This window comes from Aethalodelphis obliquidens, unplaced genomic scaffold (genome assembly GCF_003676395.1).
Source record: "Aethalodelphis obliquidens isolate GAN/ISIS:26980383/991018 unplaced genomic scaffold, ASM367639v1 scaffold84, whole genome shotgun sequence".
NCBI classification, from domain to species: domain Eukaryota; kingdom Metazoa; phylum Chordata; class Mammalia; order Artiodactyla; family Delphinidae; genus Aethalodelphis; species Aethalodelphis obliquidens.
This window is the reverse complement of record NW_020838028.1, coordinates 6854009-6871467: the sequence shown is the minus strand read 5'-3', so window position 1 is coordinate 6871467 and position 17459 is coordinate 6854009. Positions and strand designations below refer to the sequence as shown.

General features: G+C 36.4%; 1 protein-coding gene across 1 annotated transcript in view; it reads right to left on the bottom strand.

The window, feature by feature from the left end:
• The window catches only part of SLC2A13 (solute carrier family 2 member 13), a 437595-nt gene that overhangs the window by 217087 nt on the left and 203049 nt on the right, over nucleotides 1-17459 (bottom strand). The window contains exon 4 of the mRNA XM_027093554.1: nucleotides 11730-11838. Coding sequence (XP_026949355.1) covers nucleotides 11730-11838 — 109 coding nt within the window. The remainder of the gene's footprint in view (nucleotides 1-11729; nucleotides 11839-17459) is intronic.

Sequence of the window (17459 nt, the reverse complement as noted above, 5' to 3'; positions counted from 1 at the left end):
TCTAGAGAAACATCTTTCCAGGCAGAAGGAAAAGCAACTGCAAAGTATCTAAGGTGGGAACAAACATAGAGAGTTTGAGAAACAAATGAAAGGAAAAAAGCCATTGTGCTTGAAACCTGGTGAGTGCTGGGGTGAGTAGCAGGAGATGAGGATGGTAAACAAGATGTGAGCCCAAAGAGCAGAGTCACAGGAACATGGTGAAAAGCTGGGCTGACTTTAAGTGTGATAAAAAGCTACCAGAAGTTTCTGAGTAATGGAGAGTTAAGATCTTAATTCTGGCTGCTCTGTGGAGAATGAATGGTTTATGGAGGGTAAACATGGAAACAGAAAGACCAGTTAGGAGACTGACAATTGCAATAAATGAGACAATAGTGGCTAGTGTGGCTGGTAGTAGTGGAGATGCAGATAAGGGGAAGGATATACACTACACCATAGAGCTGAAGTTCCCAAACTTGTTTGCTTCAGGGAGCACTTCGTGTCTGAGTAATTTTTTTCAGCACCGCTAAGCCAAAAGAAATACCTAATGGTTCTGTTTATTAAAGTAAAACTACTTAATACTGGTAGTCTGAGCATGTAGTGTTTCCCTCACACATTTAATTTAAAATATCCCTCGGCTCCCCTGTAAGGAGTGTCTCATGCCTCTGCACAGTTTGAAAATCATGGTTTTGGGGCTAAGACTTACTGGAGAACTAGACTGGGAAGTAAACAGAGAATAAAATCAACAATGATTCCTGGGTTTTGGGCCTGAGCAACTGGATAGATGGGAGCACTACTCACTGAGATGGGTAAGAATGAAGGAAAACACAACAACCCTGGAAGATAGATTATATCCCATTTGTAAATAAGAAAGCTGAGACTTCGAGTGGCTGTGTAGATCATTCAAGGTAGCACAACTGGTCAGGAAACATGGTAAAATTTGACTCCAGATCTGTCTGATGCCAAATAAAATAATAATGTAATAAATAATGAGCTGCTATAAGTTAGTCACCTTAGAGTACATTAAATATGGTATCTCATTTAATTCTAACAACATTGTTAGATAGATCTGATTCCGACGTCACCTACAGCAATTCCCTCTTAGTTGATAAAAATGATTGTAAAGTGTTGGCAAATGGTAGTCTCATCCACTTAGTCTCAAAAAAAATTTTTTAATGTGGAATGAAGGTCTTGAGGGTAGAAGATGAAACTGAATATTTTACAAATATCCACAGCTTTGCTGTAATGATTAGACTATATTGCTATTCCTAAAATCAGAGCAATCTAAATCATCTGCCCTCATTTTTATCCAGCCTTGAACAGGACATACATGCGAAAGTTCTAAGTAGACTATTAATTGAATGTTGATTTCTTAGGGCAGGTGGCACAACCTTAACCATCTTGATGGTGCCCAGCCATGGAGAGTAGCAGGGAATGTGGGGAACTGGAGAGGACACATAGGCTCCAAGAGGCAATGCAGTCCCCTTGAAACCTGGACTTTAGTGTGAAATTTAACAAGTGCAAAAATTCTGTCCTTTCCAAAGAAAACATGTCTCGGGGCTAAATTTAGTCCTTGCAAATAGTCTTAGATACAGAATTAAACTTCTCCAACAAAGTTATGACAAGTGACTGAGGGGAGAACCTTAAGGAAGTTGAAGAAGATCATCAGAAGAATCCAGGAGGAGACTGTTAATTCTATGCAGGAAACTGTAGTTAAAATCACATAGTTAGGGCTTCCCTGGTGGTGCAGTGGTTGAGAGTCTGCCTGCCGATGCAGGGGACACGGGTTCGTGCCCCGGTCCAGGAAGATCCCACATGCCGCAGAGCGGCTGGGCCCATGAGCCATGGCCGCGGAGCCTGTGCTCCGCAATAGGAGAGGACACAACAGTGAGAGGTCTGTGTACCGCAAAAAAAAAAAGAAGAAAAGAAAAAAAATCACATAGTTAAATATACTCTATATGTTTTGTATTTTCTGGTACTGTGTGTTTTTACCGAAATGGAAACAGGAGCACCTTATATTTCGTTCTGTATATTTTAATCTGCCCAGTAAAAAATAATCTTATCAAAATAAATGAAGATGTTCCAGCAGGGAACACTGTTCATTTTTCTCCCTGCCATGAATGACATGTCATTAGACTATTTGTCTCTGTATCTAGCAGCTTAATAGCATTTGAAATCCTGCAATTCTATCAGCCACAGGAAGTACTATCACAAATGTGGATAGAAGTCACTACCTTAGCTCTTCAGTTGCCCTAAGAAGGAACCAAGAGCTCTGTCTTCAGAATTTTTGTCATGGGACCTTCAGTGTTGAAACCCAAACTAAACTTAAAGAGTATCTAACCAATATTACAAATTAGTAGAAATGTCATTATAACTTGTCACTAATTCTAAAGATAAGAACTCATTTGGCAGTGGTTTTGAAAAATCCTGTTCTCAAATCTTGAATGTCATTGCTTTTGTTTTCCTGAGGTCATAACCACAAACTAGTTAAGGAAGACACTCACATAGTCAGAAAGAGACAGATCCAGCATAACACCATACTATGACCATGGTGATGAACAGAATAAAAACAAAAGAGTCAGTAGGAACAAAAATCTAGTTGGCTCTCCCTGGGGAGTACTTTGAGAGGGGGCAATTTTATTATTTGTTTAGTCTTTCTGGGGAAATAAAAAAATAAATCTGCAGTTTTATAAAGCATAAATGTTAAATAAAGCACAAACAAATAAAGCACAATAACTGTTATGACAGATATCTACTCAGAGTGCTACAGGAGGCTAAAGGAGGATCATCTGAATCAGCTCCTGAGTGTAGGGAGATGGCATGTGACCTGAGTTGGGAGAACGGGATGTATGAAGGCCCTGAGGCTTCAATTAATCATCACCTAAAGCAGAGGACGTTCCATATAGCAGGAGGCAAAAGCATGTGAGAAGTGGTCGGACACAGGATGGCGCAGAGATGGACAAAGGTCAGACCATGAAGGGCTCTAGACTTTGAGCTCTGCTGAATGCTATGGCTACCATTAAATGATTTTAAGTCAAGATAGGATAAGATCTGACTTTGTTTTGGAAAGTTCACATGCAGAGATAAGAAGGATAAAATGAGGGACATGAGATTTATTGCAGAAAAATTCTCTGTGCACCTCCTCCTATGGTATTGCCCAGCTGTCTGGCCTCACATCCTCCCTCACAAAGGGAGGTTCACTTTGATTTTTCTCTCTTAGGAATTAGCAACTGAGACAATTCCAGTCAATCTTTTGTGATGCTTGAACTTAGAAGTATATCCAAGGTTATGGTGGCAGAGTGTGATCACATATGAGCAAAACCAGAGAAAGATTTCAAAGAGAAAGAAGGAAGAGAATGCATATAGCCAGAGAGAAACAAGAAAACAATATCACATGGACACAGAGGCTGTGTTTCTGGTTTCAGCCCTGATGAAATAAAAATTCGTATTTTAAGGCAAGACAAGAAAAAATTTAAATGTAAAAATTTTCTCTGCCCATTTTGGCCTCTACCCTTCCTTCTAGTGTACATCTACATTATGCCTTAACCAGACTTCCCCAATAGGAGAAATACCAGCTGAACCACATAGATCAATTTTTCCCCTTCTGGCACCAGTGATGTAGCTCCTTAGAAGGTAACACTGCTTTCTCAATCCTGTAAGGGGTCACAATGACCCACTACTTTCCTTGTAGGTGCAGACATCTTTGGTGAACTTTATGCATGTCCAATGCCAATTTATCATTTCCCTTAAAGATAACAATTGGTGCAGAACAGACTAGTCAAACAACCTGAGGAGATACTGGGCCAAACCTACTGGAAGTTCTTAGCTTAAATACTTACTTATGACCTACTAGCTATGTTACTTCTATTCTGCCTATTTTATAAGATTATTGTTTCTTGCATTACCAAATGTATGACTGAGTGTCAGATAAAATTAATGATGATTAGGTAACTTGAAACGATTGAGCAAATATATAGTTCTATAAGATCAATGATTGTAATAATACTGTAACTCTAGATATGGGAAGAAGCAATGAGAGGGAACCATTTCCTGGATCATAACAGACTAGTAAAGCAGTGGTCCAGAGGCTTTGGCTACTGGTAACAGGGCCTAGTCCAGTAGTAGCACATTGAGTGGCCTATCAATGAAGTCCTTGCCTGATCTGGGAATGAGCATTCCTAGCACTGTGGGACAAACTGGTCACGAAATGCCTCCCAAACCTTGGTCAAAATTAAGACTGAAAGGGAAGGGATTGTAAAATAAAGAATGTTGCCCACCACTTCTACAAGAATCAAGTCATTAATCACTGCGGTCGCTGACCTACAATATACCCAGAAAGGAATTCCAGGCTAAGATAAGGATGAGGTAAAAGTGACAGAACTACCCCTCAGATAGTTTTTTATGAACCTGATTTATAAAAGGAGAAATTTTTATGAACCTGATTCTTGTGTCTTCCCATACCTATAAAAGCACTAAAACCATTAACTAAGATGTCTATTCCTAGTGACTAGCAGTGACCTTCTACCGAGATGTGTGCTTGGTTGCATGTACTCCCTTCACCAAAATCACACATATACTGGCCTCCCCCTTCACCTCTTCAGAAGATTCTCAGAGCTCTCTGAGAGACTGTCTCCCAGGTTATAATCCTCAGGTTGGCCCAAGTAAAGAAATTTTCAATTTCTTTCTTAGATTGACCACTGATTAATGTTTTTGTTGATAGCCTCTTGGTAGGTGCAGCTATATTTCTTGACTTCAGTCCCTGTGCCCTTACTGTAAACTGCCCTGATTTTTCTTAAGTTAGGTTGGAGTAAGATTCAAATACTTGCAAATACAATGAACCCTAACTAAAGCAGGGCCTAAACTCGGACAGATAATGAAAATGAAGAGAATAGGAAGGATATAAAAGGTGTTAAGGGAGTAAAATTAAGGAAATTGCGACTGGTTGGATTTGGATGTCTTGGCTCCCCAGCCATAGTCTTGGGCACCCATTAGTCATACCCTTCACTGAGATGGGGATAATAGGAGGAGGGGCAGAATTGGTGAGAAACAATAGGGATTCAGTCTTGAGATTGATGAGAGTAGGATATCCAAATAAAAATGCCCAGCAGTTGAATATGACTGTGCATCTCAAGAGGAGTTCTGATCTGGAAATGGAGGCTAAGCCATCTCTTCCATGTAGCTGGTCATTGAAACTATGGAAGTGAACAAAATCTCCCAGCAGAGTTGTAAGTCAAGGCCTGCGGAGCACCAGCCTTAAAGTATAAATTGAGAAGAAAAAGTCATGAAGGAGACTCAAGATGAAATGCTATGATGTGCCAATAAGGGAAAATTTTTAAAGAGAACGCTGGCCAAGTGAGGACATCCCAGATACCTGACTAACTGAGAGGATAACAAATGTGAGTGTGAGAAGAGTAGAACCAAACTCCCCAACAACCTCTAAGTACCTCCTGTGTGGCAGACATTTCATGCCTCACTTCATCTTCAAAGCAACCTTTCAAGACAGGTGACAGTATATCCTTTTAAAGGTAAGGGAAAAGACCAAAGTTCCCTGGGGATGGGCTATGTCATATTGTGTTTATCTAGTCCCTGGAGGACTGCCTTCCACCGATTTGTTTAAAGAATGAACATTTTTACAATTTTGTAATAGTCTACCTGGAACTAACTGGACTGGTTACTCTCAAACTCACATATGATTTGGGGGGCAAGGTTCTGCTTCAGGAACACAGCAGGCCTATTTCCTGGGGCACATCCCTGGATTTCATGCTGTTATTTCAACTCATTAACAGCATCTTCTCAACTCATCTAACAGCATTTCTTCTGCTTACCTTTCAGCAAAACATATCAGTCAGAGAAAGGGCAGTCAAGGAAACCATATTTTCATATCACCAAAGATGTCCTGAAGAACCCAAATCTTAGTTGCTGATACTTTACAAACCAGTGGAGATAAATTTCGATTAATTATCACAGAACCTTAAATTCACATCTGACTTAGAAAACATGCCAAAAGGATTTGACTATCTTTTGATGTAAACCACAAGTCATGCCACCCAGGGTATACTTAGTCACAGATCCCCCACTTCCTAAGGAGGCATTATTAGCTCCTATTGTTCAAAAGTCATTGAGGTATTTTCTGGTTCGCTTATATGTGGAATCTAGAAAAATGGTACAGGTGAACATTTGCAAAGCAGAAATAGAGTCACAGATGTAGAGAACAAACTTATTGTTACCAAGGAGGGAAGGGGGGATGCGATGTGTTGGGAGATTGGGACTGACATACATACACTACTATGTATAAAATAGAAAACTAATGAGAACCTACTGTATAGCACAGGGAACTCTACTCAATGTTCTGTGGTGACCTAAATGGGAAGGAAATCTAATAAAGAGTGGATATATGTATACATATGACTGACTCACTTTGCTGTACAGCAAGAAACTAACACAACACTGTAAAACAACTATACTCCAATAAAAATTAATTAAAAATAAAAGTCATTGAAGTCTTTTCTCCCTGACTTAAGAGGTAACGAATGTATCTAATACTGAAGCAGACAACACTCCTACCACATTTATAAGTTAGAAGAAAAATACTATTTTGACTTCTTTCTATATATTGAAAATTAGAGACAAGTATGAAAAAAAAGGGTATTACAACAATTTATCTTCTACAAAGGATGCTTCAAATGCTGGACTGATGGATAGGTTTGGGCCAAAGAGAATGAATCAACTATGGAATGGCCCTGCTTTCCACAAATGCTCTGGAATTTCTAAGCTGCAACACACAGTGAGCAGAAGGGAAGTTATTTACATAGTTTCAGTTCCCCTCTTGGGCCTGAACCATATAGGATATTTCATTTAATCACAAGAACCACAGGAGATATTCTTCCTGATTTTCAGGTCATTGAGGCTCTGAGAAGTTAAGAAGCTTGTGGAGTTTACACAGCTAGCAAGCGTGATGGGTTTCGATTTAAATTCAGATCTAACACCATAGGTTGTGTTAATATCTGATGTACCATGTTTCTACCCCCAAAATGACTCCATATAAAGAAAAATTTTAAAATAACAACAAATCGTTTATATGTGCCCTCTTTATTTTCGAGGTAGAATCAGTCACTCATTTTTTCTGTGTTCATATAGCATATTAATTTGTTTTTTTATAATACTGCATTATAATTATTTGGTCTGTCTGCTTAGGTAGAATACAGACTTCTCAAAGACAAGAATTTTAGTTTCCAAATATCTGAAGCTCTATCAACAATATAGTAAATGCTGGTTGAAGAATAAATAAATGAATACTTTAGCAGATGTAGTTTTAAGATTCCTATTACAGGACACAATTATTTGTGAATTATAAAAAGAAAACAAAAGATTATAATATTCAAGAAAATATACTCTCACCATCTCTTATGAAACTCCCATTTTATTACTTACATTTTTCTTTTTAGATTAAAATCAATCTCCTGATAACTTTTCACTCAAGAAAGGTTTAAAGTAGTTCAAATGTTTGAGCTTCCACTTTCACTTGAAACTCCATTTTTCCTCGTTCAAATGTACATTAAAGTCCATCTATTTCACTTTATAGGTAATTAGAATGAAGGCAGTTATCTGGCATGCCCAAAGTTCCATGGTGGAGACAGATCTTGAAAGTAATTATCCTGATTCCTGGGTCAATATTCTTCCCAGCACTCTAATCTCATCTTTCAAAAGAGTGAATCATGAAACTGAACATTTCCTCATTCATTCAATGACTTTCACCCAATTAACACAAATGACTAAAATATACTCATCTTGAAACATTCCAATGAGATAAGCATATTATCTTTCAATAGTTTTTTGGATTATGTTCTGAGCCCTACTGAGGATGCAGAGAGAGGAGAAGGCTCACATTAGTGAGTTAGTATTTTGGTCCACTCATGCTGCCTGCTGAGGACCTCAGAGAGAGTGAAGCATCACCTCTGGTTCAGACTTACAACATAAGAGAGCATAAATCCTTATCCTTTTCTTCTTATTTCCTGTCACCTTTATTTTTCTCTGCATTTACCACCATCTGGCCTGATTGTTGTGCCATGTTTCCTGATTGCATGGTAATTTTTTACACTAGGAGAGCTTGTTGGGATAAAATATGAGAATGGAACAGATTCAGAAATATTGCACTTATGAAATTAAATTAATTAAATATGATTAACAAATATCATACCATCAGCCTGGCCTGCCCAAGAACCCTAGATCAGAGTATAAAGCAAAGGCCTCAACTGGGTACCAGTAGATTAAATAGTCTGATGAGTTTTATGATTCTTGAGATGGATGCAATTACTTTAGCACAGAGTTGTTTTGGACTTTTATCCTTGAGTGGTAGTGAATTTCACTAACTTTGATTTGTTGACTTATATTACCCCCAAACAAGCTTTAAAGAGTCAGCCCCGGGCATTTCAGGTGTTTTACAACTGAAGGGTAGCCCAGGTGACCTAGAGTCAGAAAATGAGGGTTCTACCCTCAGCTCTAAAACTTATTGTGTGAGTGGACAAGTCACTTTAACTCATTAAGCCTTTGCTGCCTTGGCTTGAGAATAAACAGAACTGCCCTGCCTACTTGACAGGATTTTTATAAAGAACAAGGGAGATCATGTCTATGAAAATATTTTATAGTGTTAGATATATATATATAAAACAGTAAACATTTTTGTTTTTATCATGACAATAATAAATAATTACACCATTAGACAGGCTAAGAGTTTTGTCCTATTTTTCCTTTTCTGTTAATATTTACTGAGCTAATACATGCTAGAGTAGTACTGGTATTAATGCTCAATAATGATACCTATTAAGATTATTATTGCAAGGGCATATTTTCCAAAATATTTTCTATTATCTCTTATAAATACAATAGAAGAAGTGACCCACTGGGGATTAAGGTAAAGCAGTTAATAGAGGTAAGAATGATCTGCCCAGCCAATATAATTGCCTATTTCCCACCCCTACTTTAAGTTAGTAGAAAAGGGAAGGGTAAGAAGAGATGAAGCTGGGAGCATTAACCTAAAAGAAGAGTAGCTTAAAAATAAAGGACTGGTATGGAGTGTCCAAAAGAAGTTCACACACCCACAGTTCCTTTTACCTGAAGATGACATAAAAAGCTTAAAATTCTGGATTTCCTTCTCTTTACTGAGGATTTTCTGTGTAACCTTAAAATAAGCCATTGAACCTCTTGGTCTTCCCAGGTAAAAATCTGATACCTTCCACCTGTCCAAGATGGACTGATTTTATGTTTATCAAGACATATCAAAATATAGCTTATTTTAAGTTCTTCAAAAGAAGCAAGATGCTATCAAACCCAGACAAACCAGCTGTCTTCTTTCTTTCTCTTTTTTTTCTCTCTCTCTCCCTCCCTACCTATCTGCCTACCTACCTAATTACTCACCCATACACATTTTGGTTGTGGTAATAATAATGTGGGAAGGATCCATTTATTAATAAAATTAAAATTCTTAGTCAGAAAATGGAAAATTATTGACATTATAACTAGGGTTTAGAATAGATCACATGAGAATTTCTTAAGAGAGCTGTCTTCACATTAATCATCATCATCTTCATCTATCATTACTCTCCCTTTTATTTTGACAGATGTGGAAATATTTTATTGGTCTGTGAGGCAGTGCAATAATATTCCAGGAATTTATCAGGAAAACAGAACTCCATTTGCTCTGTTCTTTCTCTCTTGTGAATAGAGAATAATCTATTCAGCTGCATGCTTGAAATTAAGTGATCAGAGTCATAACAGAAAATTGCCTCTTCTAAAAGTTAAATGTAGTGTCTGAAGTACGTAATGGTTTTCAGGTCTTAGAAGTCCTATGCACGATAGGATAGAAGAGGATGATAAGGTATGGGTTAGGATATAAACATAAGTTATACAAATAAAAGATACTTAAATACACTCACACCACATATATTTTTTTTTCACAGTAGAGAATGAAAAAACTAAATATTCCAAGAAGTAAATCTATTTCCTTAACTGAGACAGAACATTAAATAATTCATGGAGATAGAAATAAAGATCCCATGAGGGAGAATAAAGAAAACTAAACATGGTAAGATTACATAATACAATTGTAAGGATGATTTCTCTTTCAGTATTTTCCCATATGATCTTCCTATGAACTTTTCTTGGCAAAAAATAGAATTCAAAATACCTCATATTTCAGGTTCACACAAACTTGGGGTGAAAGATGGATTTCATAAAAACATTTCAACTTCTACAGTTTATTAAGTAGAACAAACAAAAAATATTTTCAGAAATAGGGCATATTTTAATTTAGGTTGATAAATTAGATTTTCACATAGGGTTATTACTGCATTGCATTATTTGAAAGCTTGGTGCTAGCCTTGTTACAATTCCATATCATCACCACACTGAGGACAGTGGACGTGCCTCAGAAAAGTCACGGTGTGCAACATCCAGAAAAAAAATGCTGGGCACCATATCAACCGATGGGCCTAAATAGAGCTGATAAAGGTGAGGAAAAAATGAAAGTAAATCTTAGAGGGAAGGAGGAGAGAACCAATATTAAAAATGTAGTCCAGGAAGCTGAAGTCCAACAAGAATTACCATCAAAGTCAAATTCACAAACAGCGTGGATGTATTCAAGATGGAGTTTCTTAGCAAATTACAATTTAATCTAATTGGTCACTGGGCCCTAGCCATTATTTTAACTAATTCACTCTTCTCAAATTACCGTGGAATAATTCATTATAACCCAAGTAATTTTAAAGGAAAATATCAAGAGTCCCAAATACAAATGGTTTACTAGGTAAGTTTTAATTTTACATAATTTGTATTTTTCTAATGAATAACTTTAACCAACAGGTAGTGGGGGAAAGCTTCTAAGATTTAGGAGCTTTTCACCCAACAACCAGATTCTCAGCAAAAATCTTGGCTTTTCTCTAACCCACATTCTATCACCTAGGATCTTAAAAGTCCCCCATTGATATAGTCCTACACAGACCTTATGAAAATTTGAAATTCTGTATTAAACTGTGAGCTTATTTAATGTGTTGTTTCCTCCACCAGCCAGTATGCTCTGTAGGGCCAAGGACCATGTCTACTTTATTCACTGCTATGTATCTAGTACAAAATAGACCATCAAAAATGGGTTTAATATTGAATGAATGAAATGTGGTAGAACCCCCCACTATTCACCCTGCTCCACCCACAACACACATATAACTTTGGGAATTAGTCTGAAAACTAGAAAACAGGGAACTTGTGTGTCTTCCCTACTTCTCTGCTCCCACTCGATCCCTGGCCCACTGTACCCTGGTTGTAAAAAACATACTTCTATTAATGTTATTATCACATTGCATTGTAACTGACTGCCCTAAAAGGAAATGAACTAGTTATCTGTGTGTCCATTAATTTCTAATAATGCCAGGTGATTTCCTTTTGTTTTACCTTTTAATGTGAATCAAGGAAAAGCTTATGAAAATGATATAATCAGTAGCTCAGAATATAAGGACATATTGGATGGCATAAAAGAGAAATTTTGTGAAATCAAATAAAGTCAATAATTACAACAAACAAAATGTCACTTCCTTCTAGTTACAATTTTACAGGATTTAAAAAATTGTAAGGTTAAGTATCTTCCAAAAGGAGAATTCTACACATTTAATAAAAACATATCACCAAGAGTCCTACTCTTTTTTTTCCATATAAAATAATTCCTTCACAATCTTTTCAGTAAAAAGCCAGAAAGAAATACATACATGATGGTGTTAATGCCTGAGAGCTGTTGGAACATTTGTAGGCCACAACCCACAATTAAAGCTCGGCGAGTTGGGGGATAACTCAGCATTCTGCAGATCACAGGTCCAGCTTTTATAAAAAAGAAAGAAAAAGAAGGACATGTCTATTATTTTTAGCTCCCAGAGTAATTATTCCCATTAGGATAAATTTCCCCAAATCTCTGTGAAATCAACATGACTGGACATTTAAAAATAGAACATATGTATTTTTATAGAAACCTGGGCACAATATATTTTTGAAAACAGTACATATTTGAGTTAAAACTATAAAGTCAACAAGAGAGAATTCAAGTTAAAGCAATTTATGGATACTAGAAAGATCTACATAACTGTAACTGTCACAAATTATTCTTCCTTAAATCCCTATGAGCTGTATTAACCACTCTTTGTTCTTCTGCTTCCTGGGCAATTAATTACTATTTAAAATCCATTCAATGTGGGACTATTTACAAAGTCACTGGAAAAATTGCTTTAATCAACTGAAAGAATGGCATTCATTAAAAACAATGAAACAAGTAACAGGATTCATTACAATTTATTTGGCTAAAGTAACAATATTCATTCCAATATATTTAATTCAAGTTAAGGAATTTGGGGGTGATATCAGACTTGGTTATGACTGCAATGGATATTATTAATAAAAATTACCCAAAAGGTAAAAAGAAGATGAAATTTAATGTCTATTTTATATAGGCATATATGTATGATATTTCTAGATATTTTTAATAGTTCCCTAAGAGGTATTCAATGATCATTTCAAAATATAAATGGGCTTTCAAAATGGTGCAGATCCCTTGGTCCCTATATCAGAACTCTAGACCAATTCTGAAAAGCTGTAGATCTGAACCACTGAGGCCTTAAGTAAGATGACTAACCAATTGATGCCTGTTGTCTGAGCATAATTACCTAAAGTGCCCCTTCTATTCTCAGAAGCGCTTGTTACACCTTTACCTTAGCCTTAAGAGGCATTCTATATAGTGTCCTTATGAGACCAGAGTTGACTCCTAGGACCTATGGTATAGCCTGGGATCACTGGGATGTTAACTGCTTCATTAGCAGCATTTTTCCTGGAGGCAATTTTCATTAGTGAACCCTAAACCAAGTCAAGTAAATTAAATTCTGAGGAAATTTCACCATTTCAGAATCTTTTGGAAATCTAATATTCCAGTTCACAGAAATGGGATATGGACTAGAATGTGCTATTGTCTCAGCAATAAAAGTTAATACAGGATGTTAAGCCAGGGGATTAATGAGAACTGAACATTACTGGGGTGAGGATATTCATCTCTACACAGGTATGATTACAATCACATGAAGACTTGATTTACTGCAAACAATTTTGTCTCTAAATGCTAAGACTGGACACACCCATTTAGAAAGCAGGCTGAGAGTATTATAAATGTCAAAATGTTTTAGATTCAAGTAAAGCGGTATTAAAACCTAGTATATCAGAAAGATTATATGAAATAGGTAGACTTTGTGACAATATTGAAATATATCTGGGTCAGTTCTCTGAAAGATAAGCAGACTCATCTGCAAATTTAGGTATCTATGAATGAGCCACAAAATAAGAAATGTGCACAGCATCATATAAACATCTACCTATTTCCAAAATCAAAAAAATTCAAATAAAAGATGATAATTTACCTTATATACCATGGAAAAATTTTAAAATGACATCTATGATGTTGTAACAAAACAAAACAAAACAAAAAACACCCAAACCCTTTTTTAGCTTTTAAGAAACTCCACAGATGACAAACTGGCCTTCTGCAAGAAATCTAACATAATCTTTGGATAGCTGTATCTACTTTCACTATTAAACTGTTCCATGGTTTGACAGACAGATTAGGTAATACTGATTTTGGAGGGCAGAAAAACAAAGAGAAAATTATGACAAATTTGGATTAAAGTTTGACTTGCCAAAATATCAAAAGATATATTATCACATAAACATGACATATTTATCCGATTATCACATAAACATCACATATTTATTTCCTAGTTTTAAAAAATCTGGGCTTTGAAAAAAGGAGCTGGAGGAATCAGGCTCCCTGACTTCAGACTACACTACAAAGCTACAGTAGGCAAAACAGTATGGAACTGGCACAAAAACTGAAATACATATCAGTGGAACAGGACAGAAAGTCCAGAGAAAAATCCAAGCACCTATGGTCACCTAGTCTATGATAAAGGAGGCAAGAATATACAATGGAGAAAAGACAAGTCTTTTCAATCAGTGGTGCTGGGAAAACTGGACAGCTACCTGTAAAAGAGTGAAATTAGAACACTCCCTAACACTGTACACAAAATAAAGTCAAAATGGATTAAAGACCTAAATGTAAGGCCAGATATTATAAAACTCTTAGAGGAAAACATAGGCAGGACACTCTTTGACATAAATTGCAGCAAGTTCTTTTTTAATCCACCTTCTAGAGTAATAAAAATAAAAATAACAAATGGGACCTGATTAAACTTAAAAGCTTTAGCACAGCAAAGGAAACCATAAACAAAATGAAAAGGCAACCCACATAATGAGAGAAGATATTTGCAAAAGAAGCAGCTTACAAGGGTTTAATCTCCAAAATATACAAATAGCTCATGCAGCTCAATATCAAAAAAAACCCAAACAACTCATCAAAAAGTGGGCGGAAGATCTAAATAGACATTTCTCCAAAGACATACAGATGGCCAAAGAGCACATGAAAAGATGCTCAACATCACTAATTATTAGAGAAATGCAAAATCAAAACTACAATTAAGTATCACCTCACACCGGTCAGAATGGCCAACATCAAAAAATCTACAAACAATAAATGCTGGAGAGGGTGTGGAGAAAAGGGAGCCCTCCTATGCTGTTGGTGGCAATGTAAATTGGTACAACCATTATGGAGAACAGTATGGAGGTTCCTTAAAAAACTAAAAATAGAGCTACCATATGATCCTGCAATCCCACTCCTGGGCATATATCTGGAGAAAATCATAATTTGAAAACATACATGCACCCCAATGTTAACTGCAGCACTATTTACAATAGCCAGGACATGGAAGCAACCTAAATGTTCACTGACAGAGGAATGGATAAAGAAGATGTGGTACATATATACAATGGAATATTACTCAGCCATAAAACAGAATGAAATAATGGCATTTGCAGCAACATGGATGGACCTAGAGATTGTCATACTGAGTGAAGTAAGTGAGACACAAATATCTTATGATATCACTTATATGTGCAATCTAAAAGAAAATGGTACAAATGAACTAATTTACAAAACAGAAATACAGTCTCAGATGTAGAAAACAAACTTATGGTTACCAGGGGGGAAAGCAGTGGGGGAGGGGAGGGATATACTGGGAGATTGGGATTGACATATACACACTACTATATATAAAATAGATAACTAAGAAGGACCTACTGAATAGTAGAGGGAACTCTTCTCAATACTCTGTAATGACCCATATGGGAAAAGAATCTAAAAAAGAGTGGATATATGTATATATGTAACTGATTCATTTTGCTGTACAGCAGAAACTAATCTAGGATTTGGACTTTCTTTTGGATTTCCTGTAAAAAATAAACAACTGTAGTTCCTTTATAAGACTGGATTGTTTTTTTAAAGGTAAATTTTGGTCACAGCAGCTGCATATCTGATTATACATGAACAAAAGTAAAAAATTTCCTTTTATTAAAATCATAAACCTAGCTTTATTAGGCAGTAAAACTAACTTAACAAATGCAAACTATTAATCTTAATATCACAGAAGCTATGAGGCAAAGACAAATTCAAATACATGAATTGGTTGAATGTTCATAAGTGAAAATTTAAAATGTCATGCTCTAATTACATTTCTTTTGATTTTTGTAATTAAAAATATTTTTATGTATACAACCATTTCACACCTTATTTTTAACAAAACATGTGTCTTTGAAATACAGAAATTCCCACACAATAAAAACTAAAACCTCTAGATAACAAAAGTAGAATGGAAATGCAGAGCTCAAAATATAACACATGATAAAACAATAGAGGCAAAAACCGCAAATGGGTTCATCTTTTCTGTCATTCTGGACACCTCATACTAAGTAACTTTCACAACGGTTGTCCAGGTGTGGCAGGTGCTCTGGTGGCTCTGGTGGCAGGGCTGAAAAGGACAGTGCAACAAGTGCAACCACTCCTGTGGACAGGATGTCTGTAAGGAAGCTGAGTCTACAAAAGTTTCTCCAGGTATGATTAAAAATGTACTAGAACACACTTTGTGTAAAAGTCCAGCTCTTGACTTCCAATTCCAGCCAAGACGGAGTAACAGTTATCAGATTTACCTCCAACATGAAACAACTAAAAAGTCAGGCAAAAATGCATGAAACAGTAGTTCTCATGACAATGGGACAAAGAATAGTGACCCCTGATATTCAGGAAGCAAATGAGATGAATTCTCCAAATGCCCCAGCCTAAGTCTGGAAAAAAGTATCCAGGCTATAGCACAGGGAGGGGAAAGCAGGTAGATACTGGTGGTCTCCTTGAGTTGAAAAGATGCAGCTCAGGATCCAGGTGGCTAGAGTTCACAGGGCAGCGTGCTGGAGAGGAGAGAGACTCACGGAGAGGACACTGGAGATCTGCAGGGCTCCCTGACTTTTCAGTTGAATACTGATCAGTGGTTGTGTGTGAGGAAACTACCCAGTCAGGGGAAGGAGCCACAGGAAAGGATGAAAGAAATGAACCCCAGGAATTTACACAGGACTGAGAGTGAAAAATCTAGAGCATAAGGAAGAATATTCAGAAGGGTTTTTACCTCAGTAATGGTATAAATTTAGTCCTGGATTAAACATTGCTTGGGCACCATCTAAACAGTTTAAATGAAAGACCCAAATGCTTCCAAGTAACTGAATAGCATCCCACAACTAAGTTCAACAGTAAGATAAAATTTTTAATGTCTGGCATACCATATAAAATTACGAGGCATGCAAAAAGGCAAGAAAGTACAACTTGTAATGATGAAGGGATTAATTCAGCAAGAGGATATAACAATCCTAAATGTCTCTGCACCTAATAAAAACTTCAAAATATGTGAAACAAAAAACACAACTGCAAGGGAAAACAGAAAAACCCACAATTATACTTGGATGTTTCATCACCTCTTTCCGAGTAATAGTAAAAGTGGGCTGATAATCAGCTAAGATACAGAAGACATCAACAGCACGATCAACAAACTTGACCTGACACTTAGACAATACCCTACAGACCAAACGTTCTTTCCACGAGTAAAGGCATGGTAAATGTCTTGGAACATTTACTGAGATAGATGATATTATATTCTGAGCTCTAAATCTAGCCTCAATTAATTTAAAAGGATTCAAGTCATATAAAGAATGTTCTTTGATCATAATAAAATTAATATACAAATCAATAAACTGAAAGATAACTGGAAAATTCCCTCCAGATCAGAAACGGAATAACATATTTCCATGGATCAAAGAAAGAATGGGAAATGAGAAAGTATTCTGAACTGAAAGAATATGAAAATGCATCATATGAAAATTTGTGGAATGGAGCTAAAGTATAACAGGAAAATTTATAGCAATGACCTTGGCTTCCACCTTACAAAACCAGAAGAAGAGTGACAAAGGAAACCTCAAAAAAGCACAAGATAAAATAATAAAGATCAGAATGGAAATCCACTAAATAGATA